The following is a 19,970-nucleotide window of genomic DNA, read 5'->3' as shown; positions in this document are numbered from 1 at the left end:
AGTCCGTTCCAAAGGCGAAGTAAAAACAGAAAGCGTGTCCGCTCGCGCGAGCGAGTTGGCTAGCGAGCGCGGCGAAACCTCACGCCCGCATGTAGTGCTTTTCTGCAAACAAGACATGCTACAGGGATTTCGGATACGGACGCGCACTTGGCGTCGTGTTAAACCTCGCATTACCGCGGACGCGTACGAGCTGCGACTACCGAGTGTCCCATTACGAGCGAATGAATGTCCACCAAACCGCGGAAACTTGAGGCGAAACTCTGGAAAAACTGTCGCACACAACTATTGCATTACCGCCCTTCTCACACACACACACACACGCACGCATGTACATTCCATCTTTTTTCGGATTTCAAGCGGGATCCGTCCGTCACGGTATTCGTTTCGCGTAAAAATTTACATTTTCCATGAGCGAGGTAAAAGCCCGGAACACGTGCCAGATTTCCGACGTTCTTATTTTTTCGGTCTTTAAATACGAATATTTCAACCTTCGGCCTAGAATAGATCAATATATACTCGATACACACGTGTATATGTGTATTAAAATTTAAATATTCAAATGTAAAGGCGGAAACGGAAAGAACATTGCGCTATCGCGACGGTCCAATCGCACCGCACGGTACGTTTCAGCAGACCTGCTGCTGCAGCTACCAGCGATAGGACTCGGTGAAATCGAGCTTTGCAAAGCGATTCGGCCAAGGATAAGTATCTATTGTGCTAATCTCTCGGCCCATCGCCGACTTCCGGTAGCCGATGCAGATGCAATCGATAATACTAATGGCGCATTCAAGCCGAACGCTTCAACAGTATTCAATACGGCTAACGGACACCGACGATCGGAGGGACATCCCGAAAGCAGTTCGTTCTCTCTCTCTCTCTCTCTCTCTCTCTCTCTCTCTCTCTCTCTCTCTCTCTCTCTCTCGGGTATCGCGACGACGACATTCGTCGTAAGTCACGAAGCGCGATTCAACGCGCGTTACTTTGGATCAACGTGAATTCGACAGTCTCGTCGATTCCAGCGGAATCGTGCGATATCGCGCGATCGACGAGGACTCCGCGTGGATACCTCTTCCAATCTGCCGCGCGCCGATGAATTTCAGCAAAAGCCCTCGGTAATTAAACGGACCTCCCGTGTCTTCCTGGGATCTTCTCAGACCACGAGTCGGCCACGAGAAGCTGGAGATTAAGAGAGATAAAACCCGGCAGGGCGGAGGAGGCCAACAATGCCTAATTGAACGGCGCGCGCGGGTCCGCTGACAGGCCCGAAAGCTTGATATTAGGAACGCACAATTTCCCAAATTGCCGAGGATTAGAACGAATTTCACGGCCGTTAGCTCGGAAATTTTACGCCCGCTTCCGCCCCCGCCTCCGCGGGAGATGTTAATTATGATAAACCGATTACGCGCACGTACGTGCACATCCGCGCGCGCGCTCGTACGACGACTAGTAGCGTTGATTAGTAACGGCGCAAGTAGGTAATGGTGTAATCAGGACAGGCCTCGGAGGCGTTCGCGACCTATCTTCACCCATTATCGGCCTCCTGATGAGTTAATCGTTAGGAAGCGGAAATCGCCGGGCCGGCCGTCGGGGTGGCAGCAGCTTTTAATTATCCGCGATCGATCCGCCGATCAATCCGCGGCCGCCGCGAGCTGCGTCAGTCCTCGGCTAAATCGCGTACGTGAGATCGGCTGGATGAACAGGGAGGAGGGAGAGGGAGGACAACGGAGAAAAGGAGAGACAGGTTTGTACCGAACCGTTTGTACGTCGATCGCGAGAAAAGGATGTCGCGATCGCGACGCGTTGACTTCCGTCGGTCGTGCGGAAGCTCAACCGTCACGGCTGAATCGTCCAATATGCGACAGACAAGCAAACAGGATAAATATAGAAACATGTGATAAAGAAGATAATCTGAAAAGATTCGAGAGAGCGGTCGGGCAACATTCCCGAGATTCGTGTCAAAATATTCCCTATCGTGCGAGTGCGTAACTTTAAAGCGACGCGTCGTTACTTCTTATGCACTGATAGAAAAATACAGTTGAATTATAACTATAATCTCACTATATATTTTATAGTTCATTTTGGCGTCAAACATATTTTTATAGTTCGTGGAACCTGCAAAGTACGGTAGAATAAACACAAATATATAGTCAATGATTGTTTTAAATAATTGTTTAGTTACTTTTACCACATATATGGTAATTTCACATTCACAAATATAGTGAGATTTAATATTCATTCTGGTAATACTGACTATACAAAAGAGTTACTTTACCTATCATTTTATATTTGTATCCGTAAAATAATTTTAGTTCAACTTACTAGCAATTTTTGGTAAAAATATTATATGGTTGATTGTACTATGCTTATATCGTAATTATTACCGATATTATACTTAGTATAATTATGATATTTCGGACTATAATTCAGTTACTATATCATCGTATACTTTTCTCTCAGTGTGCGTTATTTGCTACCGGCTCAGGATCGAGTCGAGGAAAAGCGACCAACATCCTTCGTCGCGGGACACCTGCGAGCCGCAGCGAAAGGGGTTGCCGCGGAGGAACAATGTAGCCAGTGTCTCTCGCGCTCTCCGAGCCGCGTCTGGGTAAACGAAGGCGGAAATTTATCAGCGACTCTTCCGCGCCATGTGTAGACAACGACCTCGCGGTCCACAGTGTTATCTCGTGCATTAAAGCTTGAGCGTAAGACGATCGCGCTGTTACGACGTTCGGTCCCTCGTGATGCGCGAGATGTTCCGAAAACGCGTAGATAAGCGAGTGTAGATAAGCGACGCGAGTGTATTCTCCGATTAATCTGGCGTATTAAATTTAGGCGGAGTTAGTAACCGCGTGGAGAGCAAAGAGAGAGAGAGAGAGAGGGAGAGAGAGAGAGAGAGAGAGAGAGAGAGAGATGGAGAGAGATGCTTGCTCTTGCTGCGGCTCGAACATAAAGGTCAGTCTACAATACGTGTCGCACGTTGTAAGTCGTAATAATTGGCGAATCACAGTCGATTGTTACAAAAATAATCGACTACAATTGGTCAGTTCTTACGGCTTACGACACGTATTGTAGAATGACCTTAAAAGTTTGACAAAAGTCGAACGAATTGTGCGCTCGTGTCGAAAACTGGGGGTGCGCGCGCGCGCGCGCGCGCACAGCCGCAGTCGAATGTTATTCAGCGAGAATATTGACGCGAATCGCGAAATGCAAATCGCAAATATTGCTTCTCGTAATGATATGCGCGCCATTGGCATAATTTAACCGTTAATGCGCTGCAGGGGTACCGTCGCTGCTGCATTGTGTCCGGATAATTGTATGTTAATATGATGTAAATGCGCGTCTAATGTTAAACGTCGTCCTAGATATAGTTGACTGCCGGCAACTAAATCACCGAGAGCGAAGAGGGGCGACACGAATCTTGCCCAGTTTCGCTGAGACGGGCGCAAATTCCGGAATAACTCCTCCGATTCAATTCGGCCCGAATGTATCCGCGCGGCGGTTTCCGGTCCGATTGTTCGCTCGCTGCGAGATCACCGCGCGCGTTCTTTTCTGACGCGGCCTCTCGTTAAGCGGTGAGAGAAAACGTATGATCGAGGGACGCTGCCAAATTCAGCCGATCGTAAAACTCCGAAAAGAAAGGAGGAATAAATCAGAAGTAACCTAAAGCGAACGAGTCTCGAGGATAACGAGAAACGGGTGAAAAAATAAATCGGGAAGGCTAAAGAGCAAGTGGAGAGCGGAGGCAAATTCAATGAAGCTGCGACACATTCGCCGCTGCGGTTCTTCGCGTCGCAGCTTTTCCCTTAGCCTTATAGCTGCGCATCAGCGAGAGAGAGCGCACACGCACGCTGCAACATTCGCGCGGCAAATCGTAAAAAACATTTATTCGCATCGCGCGGCCGCACACTTCTTCGCCATCGAGCGAGTCGCGCGACGCATGGCCGCGGGATTATTACCCCGCGAAAAAAAATCCGCGCGATAAAGAGCTGATATCTTTTTGCGCAGCGTTGCCGTACTCGGAAGTATTATTCGCGCTCGTAAAGCGTGCATATTAAAAAGGCCAGAGGGTGAATAAAGGATGAGTGCGGTCTCGTGCGTCGTCTCGCGTCGCTCTCCGAGAGGGTCTTATCCGCGACAACGTCGCGACACGAATTTCTTTCCGGCTATGTGCGCGAGATAACACACCGCCGCATGTGTACACACACGCACACAGCACACATGCGCCAATCGGGACAGGATGCGCGGCTCGTGCCGGTTGTCGACCGGCGAAAGGATGCTCACGGTGCGTGCGAACGGAACGTTAATAATAACGCATTGTGTGCGCACGCGAGCGCGTGGATTAGCCGCCGCTGGTTACGCAGATTACGCGAGCGGGCAGTGCGCTCGAGAGAGAGAGAGAGAGAGAGAGAGACGTTTTTGCTTCTCTCAAAACCGACTCTCTCTCTCTCTCTCTCTCTCTCTCTCTCTCTCTCTGTCGTTTTCACAGACATCGGACGCGCCTTTCGAAACAGCCGTTACTCACGCTCGACGTTCCGAAGAGATTTTCTCTTTTTTCCAAGGGAGTACGCGCGTGTCTCTGTATTTTAGCCTTCGTGGAAATTCACGGAGAATAACTAGCGGCGCGTCTCGCATGGTTGAATTTCAAACGTGGAAACTGCTGGCGAACGCCGACGCGACGTGACGATCGCGAGAGACTCGAGCGACTTGAAAAAACGCGCGAGAAAAACGCGCGAAGAGACAAGCGTGCGGTCGGATGGCGAGTGAGTCGCGGCGCAGATTGCGTAAAAGACGCGACGGTTTTACGGTCGTACTCAGCGAACGTTGAGCTGGAGATCGCGCCTTTGAAAATAACGATATGACGAGAGCGCGTTGAGAGAAGTGAGGTCTCTCCTCCCCTCGACGTGTCCTAGAAAAAAGTCCGGTCGTCGAGAATGAAATTCGTCATGTGCGCGTATCCGAGCGGCACAGAATCGCCGTGAAGACACGCGCGGATACGCGATCGCGTCACATCGTGCGTTCGCACGTGCAGAGCAGTGCACTACGCACGTAATATGTTAATTACGTCGAGCCCGTATCGTCGCGGTCGCGCCGGTAAACACATTGCGGCAAGACGTATGCGTATGCGCGTTGTTAGTTGCTTGGCAGCGGAGAAACAAGGAGCGGCAAGTCAAACGTTTGCGCCGATTCGCGTATATCCCGCTTTCCGCTCCGCGGCGAAGAACGTGACGGAATTGATGCAGCTCGGCGGAAACGTTCGGCTCGACCTTCAACGACCTCTTCGTTGGCGACCGTATATCGGTCGTCAGACGTCGTCGACAGCAAAAATTATACAAACGTCGTTGGAACGTACTAGCGAGCGACGTAGCGAGCGATTTTTTACTCGGCTGATGAATAATTAGTTGCCGCTGAGTGCGCGATCGAGTCGACCGGACTGAAAAATCGAACCGGACCTTGCTCGCTTCGTCAACACGAGAACTACCCGTGCGCGATCAAAAATGCTCGGTTCGTAATTTCTAGCAGAAATTACGGAAATTTGCATAACGCTGCATTTTGCGCTCTTGACGGGCGTCGGGTAGAATTAGAAGAACAAAACGGAAAGTAACAAATAAAATTGGAAGGATAAAACCGACTAATGTTTTCGCCCGTGCGCAACGTGTTGTCTCGAAAATCTGTCATTTCAGCTGCTACCGCAGAAATGTTAATCATCGGTTGACGTTAATTGTCGGTAATTTCGGCATTAACGCGACTACGCGCGGATAATCGCCGCGGTGACTGCGGAAAACGCAACGCGACGAAACGCGTCGCCGGAGAACGCGTTCTCCGTGATTTGCCCTGATTTTATATTCCATCGGCGCTTTGGCGATCTCGTCCGCAAGGTCATCCATTAATTCCGCTAAGTGAAACAACGATTACCAAGAAGGACAACCACTAAGAAGAGAGATAACACACACACACACACAACGCGGTATCTAATACTCGGACAGCGGCGAATCGCGCGCGCAATGTATATCCGCCGTGCGTGTTTCGGCGCGGCCACGCACCTCCGCTGAGGGCGTAACGCAAATATTTACGGCCGCGGTTATCGAGTGCAGTTTATGCGACGGCTCGGGGTAATTCAAAAGTGAACGGCATCGTCGTCGTTTATGCGTCGAGAGCAAGCGGACGGCCGGGCGAATGAGTGATATGAGAGGACGGAGCGCGAAGCTGATGGCCCGTAAAAAAAGACGTGTCTCCGATACTTATCGGCCGACGTATCAATTAACCTGATCGCGTTATACCGCAGCGCGCGACTGGATACTTGCTTTAAATACGCCATTACATTCAATTAGTCGCGACATTTTCGTTAAAAGTTCGACCGTTCGAGATAAGAATTCCAAGTACTCGACAAGCGTGTTGAATTCTTTTAATTTCCAGGTTCTTTTCCACGACTCCTTCTCTCTCTCTCTCTCTCTCTCTCTCTCTCTCTCTCTCTCTTTCTCTCTCTACTCTGTCATCGTACTCTGGGTCGTACTTTGTTTAGCAGTAGAGTGAGAACCGAGAAACGAGGCCCATACGAAACGATGGACACTCTCAGCGTTAAATCACGTAGCAACGTAAATCCCGGGAATTTTAGACTTTTCTGAAGCATAAACATCGCACGATGCCGAGGATGAAAAATGGATGGGAAAGGTATATACTCGAAGAGACTCGTTTCTGGCTCGCCAGAAAAGTGGCTCATCAGACGGTAATTTAAAAAATTGATTAGTAAAAACAGTGGAGAATATAATAACGAAATCGTAGATGCGCGCCGAAGGATTACGAGGGGATCGAGAGGATGCGCGACGGCGATCTCAAGACGGCCCGCCAGAGAAGTAGGTTAACAATCCGTACGGGGCTAATTAATGATTTCATTTAATAAAACGCCCGGCTCGACTCTCCGCGCAATTACCGTCGCCCGGACTAGAACTTGCTTGCACGGGACTCCGATCTGATCTCAGGCCGTTGGTCAAGTATGCTCTCGTACGCTCACCCGATAAAGAGACGTGATTCCTCGTAAAGAAAGAAGAGGAGACAAGAGGAAAGAATAAAGACCGAGACGCAGAATAGAGTTCTTCTATCCGGAGAAGATAACTTTGTCGACAATAAATCCGAGACAAGAAGCTCGACTGATATCTCCGATCCTTATTCCCGGAAAAATAACTGTATTTGCGACAATCAAACGGGGAAAAAGTTGATCGGCATGATCTCGACGGCAGATGGCCGTCACATCGAGAGCGAGCGTAAGTCTGAAATTTGCGGCTGCCTCCGCGATTACGCATCATCTCCGAATTGAAACGCAGCGCGTGCACGCAAGCCGGATGGACGACTTAGGCTCGGATCGGTGAGATCAGAATCTAAACAGGGAGAAGCCAGCAAAATATCGGCTTTCAGTTAAAACCCAAAGACTAAAGATAGAAAAGCGCGCCGGGAGGAGGAAAAATAATATTCCCCGTAAAGGAAGTACGACGGAGGGATAACCAGTGGGATATTTGTGGGATTGTGATTAAGATTCCGCTTGACATCGTCCGGAAGATCGAATTCTCATTATCCGTCTAAACAGACAAGCAGACGAGAGTCTGTTGCTTCTCGAACAATAACAACTGATAAGGAACATCCGCGAAGTATGCGTTTCCGATTTCGACAAAACTCGGCATATTTGTAGAGAGTAGTCAAAAATAAAAGACCCATGCTCTTTTTATCGGCAATGGCTCAGGTTTAAGGGGTGAAACTGCCCCACAACAAAGTTTCGTTCCCTTTACGCTATCTCGATAACTATTGTACGGCATGAAAAATCGTACAATTTTTGTTTAAAAAGTTTCTTCCTATCTGTAATAATTATCGAGATAGCACAGAGAGGATGAAACTTTGGGGCAGGGGCAGTTTCACCACCCCCCTTAAACCTGAGCCGTTGCCGATAAAAAGAATATGGGTCTCCTATTTTGTTCTACTCTACAAATACGCCAAATCTCGTCGAAATCGGAAACACACACACACACACACACATACACTTGGCGGGTGTTCCTCGTGAGACGTATTCGTCGCGAATATATCTTTCTTGCGGGCGAGTTCCGGAGGAGCCGTTCGCCCGACCGAGCTGTGCGCCGCAGTCTAGACGGACGGAGCGACGAACACAGGCAGCCTAACTCGCGGTGAAATCTGGTCTAATTCGCGGCGGAGCCGACGATTCCCGGCCGAGCGTGCCGATTGACAGGATCGTCTGCGGCCGGTGCCGCGCGGCGTAACGATGCCGAGTAATTAGCGATAAAGCGGTAGACGCCGACGCCGGCGGTTCGCGTGTAAAGACGACGCGGCGGCGCCAGGCAACGATTCCGCGATCACACCAAGAGTTACGCAATGCATCGGAGGACAGTGGCCGCGGTGTGCGCCGATGAATCCGCCGCCGCCAGAGCGCCGCGCACGCACGTTGTTCACGGCGCTGCGCGCGCGCGCGGACGCGACCGCGAGCGCGTGCCTGCGCGCGCGCGTGTACGCGTGTTAAGCGCGTTAATGATCCCGGGGCGTCTTGAATATCTTATTAAACGTCCGAGCCGCATGTCTCCCGTTCCTTCCTCTCCTCCTCCCTGCCGCCGCCGCCGCCGCCGCCGCTGCCGCCACCGCCGCCGCTCCCCGCTCGACGCGTTCCGAAGCGTGAGGAGAGCTCGTGCCACACGCGTCTCGCCTCGTTTCTTTCACGAGCACGCGCGCGCCGACGCTATTAAAGCGCTGCTGACCGCGCGGCGGCGACCTCGAGGCAACGAGATGGAAATCGATGCGTAACGCTGATATCGAGAGAACGGTACTGTGCGTCCCGACGGCCCACGGAAATTCACGGAAGCGCCTGGAGCGCGCACAGAAAGGCGAGGAGACACGTGCGACGTCGCGATATCGACTTGCCTTCCTCCCTCCCCTTCCTCTCTCTCTCTCTCTCTTTCTCCCAGTCGACGTGCTCTCTCCCTTAATCACTTATTTAACTGGACGCCCGCGTTTCTCGTTCGAGTTCTCTGGAGGTCGGGAGGTCGCGAGCGAGTAAGCGTGAGCGAGAGGGAGAGGCGAGGAAAATCGAGGAGTACCAAAGAGAGAAGAGGAGCAGAGGAGCTGAAAGAGCTGAGGACGAACCGCGACGCGAGGCGAGGTGTGATTCATCCGAAAGTAGTTTCTCTCTTCGTGTCTCCGCGATCGCCGGTGTTCTGCGTCCACGCGCATGCTCGCGAAGCGGCCGCGATTTGAGCAGCTGATTCGCACGGTAATCTCGCGATAATTGGGCGCTGGGAGAGAAGGAGACAGAGGCGTCTTAACGGCGATGAAAGGTCGTGACACAGCGACGGAGCGCGATTTCCGCCTGAATATTTTATCCAACTTCTGCCTCTTCCCTCGCCCGTCCGGTCGCTCTCGCGTGTTGATGAAAATTAAACATGGATTTGTGGAATCACCGTCACCGACACTGCATGATTCCATTCAAACGACCCACTGATCCGGTTAGATACCCCGGGAAAGCGCACTTGCAAATATTTGCGGGCTTCATGGGATATCCAGATCAAGAGGCTGAGCCGAAGAAAGAATCGAGAATGTGTGATCCGATATCGCCCGCCGCCTTATCCGTCGCTCGCGATAAATTCGCGCGCTCCCGGCGCGGTTAAGCTCGCGACGATAAAACGCGCTGGGGAAAGATCGCGCGATCCCGTCCCGGGATGTATAACTCATACGCGTAACTCAGCCGGCGGCGCGGGCGGCGGGGTGTCGTAAGTTATCGATTGATTTTCCTACGCGTCGCCTTTCGACGGATAAACAGCGAATTACGATAAGAGGCAAAAAGCTCGCTTTCACCGGCCTGCGATCCCGCCGGACATGAATTTTACGGTTATACCAGAAAATTAAGGACGCGCGCGAACGAACGGCCGCGGCGAGTGCGTGCGTATGTCACGAGGCATGATCATCGCGCGAAATATAGTCAGGTCTGACATCGTAATGACGGTGCAGCGAGGACGAGACGGGGACCAGAGTGATTACCGCGCGAATCGGCTTTCCGGAATCCAAGATGAGACGGAGATTAAACGGAGCGTCTCTCTCTCTCTCTCTCTCTCTCTCTCTCTCTCTCTCTCTCTCTCTCTCTCTCTCTCTCTCTCTCTCTCTCTCTTCCTCCCTCCCTCTCTCTGTCCCTTACCGCTACACGCGGCGACAGATGCGAACGCGCCGCGTGCGCGATCAACGACAGCCGAAAACACTACACGGTTCCTCCGGTCGTCGTCGAACGAACATCGCACGAGCACTCCGTCCAATCCGTCATTAGGATGCACACTTGACCCAGAACATCCACGACACGACCGCAGGCGGGATTCCATAAGTTCACCCTGCCCCCTCTCCACGCGTGCGGCCAGGATACGAAAAAGTTGACATACAGGAGAGGGAGAGAGAGAGAGAGAGAGAGAGAGAGAGAGAGGGGGGGGAGAGAGAGAGGGAGAGAGAATACAGGGCGGGGGAGGGACTCATCTGGCATCGGTTCAAGGGGCGGCATGACCCAGCTAAAATACCGCAGTGCTCCCCCTCCCTTTGCATATCGCGCGCTAGGTGAAAATACGGCGAGAGTGGCACGACGAAAAAAACGGCCGATTCGCCTTCAGGTGTTCGCGACACTGTAAATCTTTGTGTGGCGGGGGAGGGGGAGAGGTAAAACGCGCCTTTCGGTGCCGTTCTCGTCTTGAAACCCGCGCTTTATCGGTCGCAGATTCTTGCTTACATAACATGGAGAAAGAGGGGAAGGGAGGGAGGGAGAGAGGGAGAGAGAGAGAGAGAGAGAGAGATTTTTGCATACGCCCGCATTACGTGCTTAATCTTCTCTAACTCTTCCCCGCTCTCCCTCCCGTTGACGCTAAAGACACACTGATAGAAAAATATAGTTGAATTATAACTATAATCTCACTATATTTTACAGTTCATTTTGGCGCCAACCATATTTTTATAGTTTCACAGTTTATAGTGGAACCTGCAAAATATAGTAGAATAAACACAAATATATAGTCAATGATTGTCTTAAATAATTGTTCAGTTACTTTTACCATATATATGGTAATTTCTCATTCACAAATATAGTGAGATTTAATATTCATATAGTTACATCTGTCATCATTTAGCAAATATTCTGGTAATATTGACTGTATAAAAGAGTCTGTATACTTTACCTACCATTTTATATTTGTATCCATACAATAATTTTAGTTTAACTTACTAGTAATTCTTAGTAAAAATATTATATGATTGGTTATATTATGCCTATATCGTAATTATTACCGATATTATGGTAATACTTACTTAATAAACATGATACTTCGGATTATAATTTAGTTACTATATCATTATAATTCCAAATATATTTTTCTCTCAGTGCAATTATGACCATTCCGCTAGAATCGCAACAAGACTTTAACAATGCCCATTATAGATTAATTAATTCCATATAATAAAGTACTATTTAATACGCGCTCGCATGCTGACGCATCGGCTAAATATCGAGCGAAACGGCCAGGGTATTTTCATGCAAATCTCGAACACTCGCACTTACGGTATAAGTGCTTCAACTACATTTACATACAATCGCGGCAACGTGTCCGCGATAGGAATTCAACGGACGAAATCATCGCGTCGATTTTCTCGGTACGCGCATTTTCTCCCCATGAGGAGGAATGATATCATTGGGCGCGATGGCGAAAATCCTGGTGTATCAGACTTCAGCGGACACAAACAAGCTCGCGGCTATTTCCGTCGGGCCGGGCGCCTTCGCGCGAGAGACCGGCCAGATATATAGAAAAAAGATATTTAACGTCGCGCCACATGCGAATTTGCATTCTTCTTTCTCTCGGAAACACGCTTCGAGATTGCACCGCAACGAGCGCACGCGCGTCGACACGTGTGCGAAATCGCGCAAGGACACGAAGGAGCAGCGCGGCTCTCGCTCGTGAGTTTCGGAATCCGTCTATAGTCCAATGGGAGAGAGTTGGCCTTCCGATCGGAGAGCTATCCCGTTCGAGCAAGATGGATGCGTTCTAAAGCTCCCCGGGAAAATTACGGGCAACCTTTCTCTCTCTGTCCACGAGCGCTGTGTACGCTGCAACGGTACCGACGTCGGACTCTCAGGAACGGTTCGTTACATAAGCGAGCGGCCGCGGGGGAGATGTATGAAGCGCGAAAAAATTTAGTACACCTGCGTGACGAGGAGGTGTACATTTAACGGAGCGCGGATCAAGGATTAGCCGGGGAGCGAGGCTCGCGGATGCGTAATTTCCGATGCGAAGACGCTCTCGCGCACAGCGGCACACAGCCGTCGCAGGTCGGCCGGCGGCGCGGCGGCGCGGCGGCGAGAATCAGCGGTGCGATCACGCGAGTACGAGGCAGGATTTCCACTCTGATAACGTGAACACGTTCGCGATGTATCGCGACGGCCAACAATGACGCAGTCGCAACAATGCGGAGTCGGCGCGCAAGCTACGCCGCTGTTTTCCGGAAACGCGCCGCGGATCGGGTCAAGTGGACACGGTTCGTTAATCTCTCGAGAGACGAGAGGTCCTTCTGCTCCCTCGCGGTCGCAAATCGACACGCTCGCGCGGGCTCGCGCTCGAGGAACAAGTCGTCTTACGTGAATTGCATTTATTTATCTTGTTTTCTGTACCGCCCTGATTATTCGAACTTTATCTCAAGCGATCGACGGAAGACCGTCAATGTGTTCCTCTCAACGAGAAGAATTTGAGAGAAAGACGCAACAGGCGCCGCCCCTGACCAGTGTTGGGTGGGTCATCAGTCGGTCGGGAAATTCTCGATCTCAAAATCATCAAGAATTAGCATCGAGTAAATTGTGATCACACATAATATAGTCTCAAATGATCACTCTTGCTACCTGACTGATTACGCCGAGTAGCCGCGTTTCGGGACACCATTTCCCTTCTGATAAAAATTCTTATCGGATATCGGAAACATACACCATACGACGGAAAGCATCTCGCCGACTTGGCGACCGGCGGTTTTCCCGGGAAAAGTTTCTCCTCGCACATCTTTCCTTTGACTCTCACGTTATTGTTAACAATCTTTCTCCTTCTCCTCTTGCCTCCCTCTCTCTCTCTCTCTCTCTCTCTCTCTCTCTCTCTCTCTCTCTCTCTCTCTCTCCTTGCGGCTCCCCGCGAATCTAACATTCATCGTCATGGGGGAAATGTAATATTAAAACCCGAGAGGATAGTCGTCGACCGTTGCCGTGAGACCGCTGCTATGACCATTAGCCCCGACATTTTTACCGCGATGCGCGCTCGGCGGCATGCAATTTTCATCGCAAACGACTCGAGGAGCGCACGAGCCGAGAGGCCGAGACGAGAGTGCGTTCTCGAGCGGAGAAGCCGCGTAGCGCCTTGCCGTGCTCGTCCGGCGAGCATTTCGGGACATCGATTTTCGACGTCATGCAATTCACATGCAGGCGTTCTAACACGCGTGTGTATCGCGGTTTCCCCCGCGACCGCGAAAGAATAATCACGCCCGTGCCTCCCGCTGCGCGTATGTGTGCGCACACGCGGCGGTGTGTCGCCGTCTCGCGTCGGTTCTTCCTGCGGAAGTCGCGAGAACAATGGTCCTTATATAATGCATTCCGTCTCGCGCGCGTCCACCGATACTCCCTCTGTCTCTCGTATTTATATTTTCCCTTTTTCCCTGCAACTCTCTGCCCCCGCGCCGCGCCGCGCCGCTCCGCGCGAGACTCTCGTGAAAGAAGAGACGCGCGCGGAATACGACGTGAGGAGCAGCGCGGATGCGCGAGGGGAGGACGAGATATCGTTAGACGATCCCGTCGACGAACAAGGGGAGACGCGACACAGTTCCGACCTTCGATCGCATCGCTCTTCGGCGACAAGGCGGCCGGCATAGCGAGGAAAGCGCCGCTGAACGAAACGATGCGGATATTTACGCGCGCGTGTACTCCCACACGCACGCACGCACGCACGCACGCGGCCGACATCTCGATAGCTCTCGCGCGGATCGATATTTCGAGCCAGATTTGCCACACGTTTTACTATGTAAATCGCGGCGCAGCATCCTCCTCGGACACGCGCGCGCGTCAGCCTCGTCGCAACGTCGGAATTCTTTTGTTCCTCTACGAGAGGCCTCCTCCTCTCTCTCTCGCGCGCGCGCGCGCGCGCGCGCGCCGAGATGCCGGGCTGATGATAGTGCCAGGTCAGAAACGTCGCCGTCGAACGAACACCTCGTTCTCCCTCGGCCCGAGAAAGGCGTTATTGACTATAATGAAGTCGAGACGAGAGGTGGAACAAAGGGAACGCGTTGCGCGCGGGCCAACCTAAGTAAATAGCGGTTCGCACACGTCGCCGTCTTCGTGCAACTCGCGTGCTCCGCGACGCGGAAGGAGGAGAAGAGGAGGAAGAGGAGGAGCGGCAGCGGCAGCGGCGGCAGCACTTGAACTTCCACGCAATTGTCTCCGATTTTAGACGGACGTTGACTTCGGTTAATTGAGGAAACGTCCTCTTTCATGTGGCGCGCGCGCAACGGAACGCGCCACCCGCTCATTCCCGTTGCCACCAATGTCGGTGAAAACGGAATCCTAGTTTCAGTCTTGGTCTCAGCAGAGTTTGAGCCCGGGTTAAGGTTCAATCGACGTCGGCGGAAACGGCGAGCCGTATTTACGACGCCGAGACGAACGCGAACGTCTCGCATTCGCGCGATCTCGACGGCGACTCCAAGAGGTGACTCCCGGCGGTGTGCAGCACTTCGATGATTCTCATATCGCGAATCACCTGCCGCGAAGCAGCCTCGTGCACGCGTGTGTTCCCGGCTAACGGTTTCGGAAATGAACGGCGAGCGAGTGATAAAATCAAGCGACAACGAAGAAACCGGAACGCAGCGATGCAACTGCATGCTCGCTCGCCTCCATGGTCAGAGCAAGTTCAACGCGGCGGTCAGGCTCTCCTCCGCGCGGTGACCCGGTAACGAGCTTGCCGGGATAAAAAGAAAAGACCGCCCGGTCGCGGGTAACCGTAAACCTCCGGGATTTTCGAGAACGCGCCGGCCGCTTCGAGAAAACCGCCCGGCATCGCGCGCGGACACGAACGCGATCTCGGCCGAGTGCGTAATTAATTGATAACCCGACCGCTCGGCAAGATGTGAAAGCTCGGAACGGTGCAACGGTGGAACAGGAGGAACGGGGAGGAACGTTCAGCGGGGGCGATCGATTCCCGAGCGCGAGTCGTGGAGTCGCAGCGTCAAAGGACAGATAAGCCGCGATAAGATCAACGTGTTCACCTTTCCGTTCTTAGCTGTTTTCATCGCTGGATCGCTGCCGCTACGCTATCTCTGCCGTAACTGCCGAACGACGATCCGCCGCCGCCGCCGCCGCCGTCGCGTTTGGTTTTCTTTCTCGATCGCCGAATGTATCCCTCTCTCCGCGCGCGCAGTATCGACTGCGGGTATCAATTAGTGTCTATAATTAGCAGCGGGATGTTGATTTTACGAGTGCATCGGATAGCCCATTAATTTGAAGCGCCTCCGACGGCTCGTGAATGCGAGGAGTGCGCTTGACGAGACACAGCATTGCACTCGAGAGACGAGGGAACGAGAGAAAGAGAGAGAGGGAGGGAGGGAGGGAGGGAGAGCATCGCAGCGCAACGAGCGAGCGCGGCATGCGCGCGCAGTTCAATGGACCCGCGCTAACGTAATCGCGACATGCAAAATTATGCATTCTGAGAATGCGCCGCGCGTGCACGATGTGTACGACTCGATAAAGAGGCGTTTAAAACGCCAAGGCAGCTACGATGACGGAGCGGAGCACCGCTAAGAGCTGCCGGTGCAGGGGGGGTGGCGGCGAGGGGAGAGGGCCATTTTCCTTCGCTGAATAATTATGACAGTTTGGAGAAAGCGCGAGACGCGCCTAATACGACACACTCGCGAGTTCCGCTTTTTCCGTCTGTCGTCGCGCGCGGTGCTTGCAGCCGCGAGCGGGAAGCAGAAACGGAAAGTAGCTGAGGAACTTCGAAAGCGTCGATGACGTACAGGCGATGCCGTCCAAACGTCACATCAGGCGAGTATCGGCGTGATGCCTCTCGTATTTATCCTTCCCGTAAGGTAAATGTCCCAGTTTAACCGGACGTTTAAGCGTAGGTCGTGACGAAAGATACAATATATAATATTAAAAATAATTTTGCTATAAATATTTGCATATTTATTCGAAAACTTAAGATTCCGTTAAGTAGAGAACAGTTATTTAAACTAATGTATTATTGAATTAAATTATTTAAACTAATATATGTCTATTATTAATGAAATACTTACATAAGTAATGAAGCGCATTAATGTACCAGTGACAGTTGAAATAGGTTATGGCCCAATATTCCGATATATTTGTCCCAGTGTTTGACCGCAATTAGAAAATTAGTATGTGCTAACGGGAAATAAATATAGATGCTGTCTCTTGGTGAATTTATTAACGATCGGCCATTGTTTTGCCAAACTATAGGCGCATACTTATTTAATTAATTTTTATTTGAATACAAAAGTATCAAATTGGATATATTTTCTCCAACTAATCGTCAAGTATTGGAGTATTTTTTACAATAATTATTACCTTCGTTCATTATTGTTCAAATAGATAGTGAATATTTCTTTTCAAAGGGGTCGGATACTGGGACGTTTACCTTATTTCTTGTACACACGAATCTCGTGTGAATGCGCGTGCTGCTATTTTATCGTACTCGGTGAAAGACACAGCCACACGCATTCATCGAAATCTCTCCGCAGACTTTTCGCATACTTTTAAGCCTCTAAATTCAGCCGCGAAGGTGCAGCAGTGCCCTTTGAAATTTCTCCGAGCGGAGCCGAGCGCGCACATTTTCGGTGCGTACAAGTTGCGGAATCTTTTGTGCGTCAGGCAAATATTTACGCTAATTGAGAAGCTCGAGAGATCAAGTTTTTATTGAGCGACGCTCCAGCTCACTTTCGCACGCACTTTCGTTGCAAAAAAAGCGTTTGCAACTCTGCGCAAGAAATATGCGCAAATTTTCAACGAAAAGTCGCCGGTATTCCGTCGGCAAAGTTTTCAAGTATGACATCCTCTCGAAAACGGATCGACAACGCGCGCTCGTTGTCGTTCGTCGAATCGGACGGCCGCAAATCTCACTTCCGCTCTCGCGCGACGCGACTTTATCGCGAGATCCTCGAAACATTCAGCCGCGGTGGGAAAAACTGCGCAAAGAGAATGTTAACTTGAGGCACTTCTCTCTCTCGCTCTCTCTCTCGCTCTCTCTCTCTCTCTCTCTCTCTCTCTCTCGCTCTCTCTCTCTCTCTCTCTCTCTCTCTCTCTCTCGCTCTCTCTCTCTCTCTCTCTCTCTCACGCTCTCTCTCTCTCTCTCTCTCTTGCTCTCTCTCGCTCTCTCTCTCTCTCTTGCTCTCTCTCTCTCTCTCTCTCTCTCTCTCTCTCTCTCTCTCTCTCTCTCTCTCTCTTTCTCTCTTTCCTTGCGGACATGCACGGTCGAGCACGGTGGCATTGCACGCACGACGTTACATCGCAGTTAGATAAACTCCATTGAAATCCGCGACGTGGCCGCGCGGACAGGACGCGCTGCGCGGCCGCACGACCGCAGCGTGCGCGCTGCGATGGACTCGAATTAATTGCGACAATGACATATCGCGCGTTATCGTGACGTACAGGAAAAGTACTGGAGGAGGCGAAAAAGGAAGACCGGAAGCTCAATCACACGCTGCAGGAGGAACGGAAGAACTTCGGCTCTGTGCTGAGGCAAGTTAGTCTGCGGATTTGCTTTCACAGCCGCGAACCGCTCTCGGCGGCATCACTAATCGAGGATAAGAAGCCTCGAAGAAGATGCTGAGCGTCCCGGGGAAGGGAAGAAAGAGAAGAGAGAGAGAGGGAGAGAGAGGAAAGGCAAAGAATATCGATTGCAGCAAGAATCCGGCGGGGTTTCAGTTGGATTCGACGCACGGATACATCGTCGCGGACGCGAAGAGAAGAAAGATAAAAGTCTCGTCCACCCGCCGATCGATCGACGCTCGACGCTCCTTTTCGGTCGGAGGCGCGATTGTGCGTTTCAAGGCGAGATGAAGAATTCGACGGTCGTTTCCGAAGGCGCGCTACGCGGAAGGAATGAAAAATGCGCCGCGCAAGATAGTCTCAGCGCGTATCCAGCTCGTTCCGCGATTCCGCGATTGCGATCTAATACGGAACGAAAGGTAAGGCAAGGTAAAGACTGTTTTGCGACCAGGACGACGTTCGTCGTCTTCGTCGATTAATCGTTGAGAAGAAGCGGACGATCCCGGGCGAGCCGGGCGCTGCGAGCTTCCGCGACGGGCCGATTAAAGCGATTAATGAGCGAATTCTTTGAGCGGCCGCGCGAGCGGGAAATCGCGAGTCGATCAAAAACGTCGGCCGTCGATCTGCGTGGTGAAAGCCGTGTGTGGTGCGAGATAACATACACGATCCCTCGCATTTGAATAATCGGATGCGCGCGCGCGCGCGCGAAAACACGCCGATCTCTTTCGCCGTCGCGCATTGCAATACGCAGGATAAAGCGCGGCGCGGCGCGGCGCGCCGCATGGAAACAAAAACGACGAGAAAAAACGAGAAAAAGAAGAAGGCCAGCGGAATAAGGGGCAAAACATACACTTGAGAACAGCTGCGGAGCAGCGCGACGACGTGACTTTCGTTCTTTGCGCTTATTCTTATGCAGCGCGAGAACGCGCTGCACTTGAGCGCATACCGGCGCAGATCGAGCGGGCCGAGCGTAGCCTGCGCGCTTCGCCGCCGCCGCGATTTTTGCTGCTCGCCGCTTCTCCGTGCTCGGCTGCGATTTCGTTTCGGAAGAACCACATCGTCGTCGGAAGACGACAGGAGGAAAAAAAAGATGAGCGAGGCGGAGGAGGAGGAGGAGGAGGAGGAGCAAGAGAATGGAAAGAGCAGGCCGGCGGAAGATGAGTTACGTGACGCTTTCTTCACGTGAAAATTTGAAGAAAATACACGCGCGCGCGAGAGAGAGAGAGAGAGAGAGAGAGAGGGGGGGGAGAGGGGGAGAGAGCGACGGCCACTGCCGGTCGCCGAGTGTTTTCATTACGGTAAACGTGAGCGGTGCGGACTCACCTTCTTGATTGGGATTGTTGGTGTTCGGATGCGAAGTCAGGGAAGACGGTGTCTCGTCCTCAGCGACGCCCATCGTCGTAGCTGCCGTTTGCTGATGATGCGTCTCCACTTCCGTCGCCTCTTCGCACCTGCGCATCAATCGGAGAGGGAGATTTATGTCACGTGAATCTTAGCAAGTGTAACTTTCATGACGGCGAAAGTTACGGAAATAAAAAGGCACTAATATATCTTTTCGTCGTTTTATTATCTCCTCGAGATATCGATCTATACCTCTTACTCGTGCCCGCGTTTATTTATTCCACCGCCGCGACTTTAAATCTGTTATTATATTCTTACATTCCGTCTTTTGTGTCAAATCCTGCGTCTCTCAATTTTACTTCCGCGTGAGACCGAGCGTCCGCGCTTTCCTCCGACTTGCGCGCTGCTCCGATAGGATATGACTTTGCAAGCATAATAAATCAGAGGATCCCCCGTTTTACCTTATTCTCTTCGAGCAGAATTTCGTCCCTGCGCTGAGATATTATTCTAGAGCGCAATAAACCAACGTTTTGTCTTATTATATTCTCTCTTTTCGAGGTTTCGTTCGTACGCGATAAAAATTCGTTGCGACGACATTTGTCCGGGTCTCTTCGAAGGACTGTTACATAAGTCGGACACCGCGTACAATTCGTTCTACACAAATAATATTCAAGCCACGAAGAATCGCAAAACACGACTGCGACTGCGACATCACGCGATTCGTCACGCGCCGACTCAGCTTCGCTCTCATTTGCGCACAACGGCGTTATGCCGCGCCGATTTCGCCGTCACTTTAGAGACGGGAATTCAG

General features: G+C 51.5%; 1 protein-coding gene across 1 annotated transcript in view; it reads right to left on the bottom strand.

Moving 5' to 3' along the window:
• Window positions 1-19,970, bottom strand: part of trc (Serine/threonine-protein kinase tricornered) — a 144,774-nt gene that overhangs the window by 115,325 nt on the left and 9,479 nt on the right. Inside the window, exon 2 of the mRNA XM_011142887.3 lies at window positions 19,142-19,269. Coding sequence (XP_011141189.1) covers window positions 19,142-19,269 — 128 coding nt within the window. The remainder of the gene's footprint in view (window positions 1-19,141; window positions 19,270-19,970) is intronic.

The sequence above is a fragment of the Harpegnathos saltator genome, unplaced genomic scaffold, assembly GCF_003227715.2.
Source record: "Harpegnathos saltator strain DR-91 unplaced genomic scaffold, Hsal_v8.6 scaffold220, whole genome shotgun sequence".
NCBI lineage: Eukaryota > Metazoa > Arthropoda > Insecta > Hymenoptera > Formicidae > Harpegnathos > Harpegnathos saltator.
The sequence above is the reverse complement of the archived record's forward strand: the minus strand, read 5'-3'. Positions and strand labels throughout refer to the sequence as shown.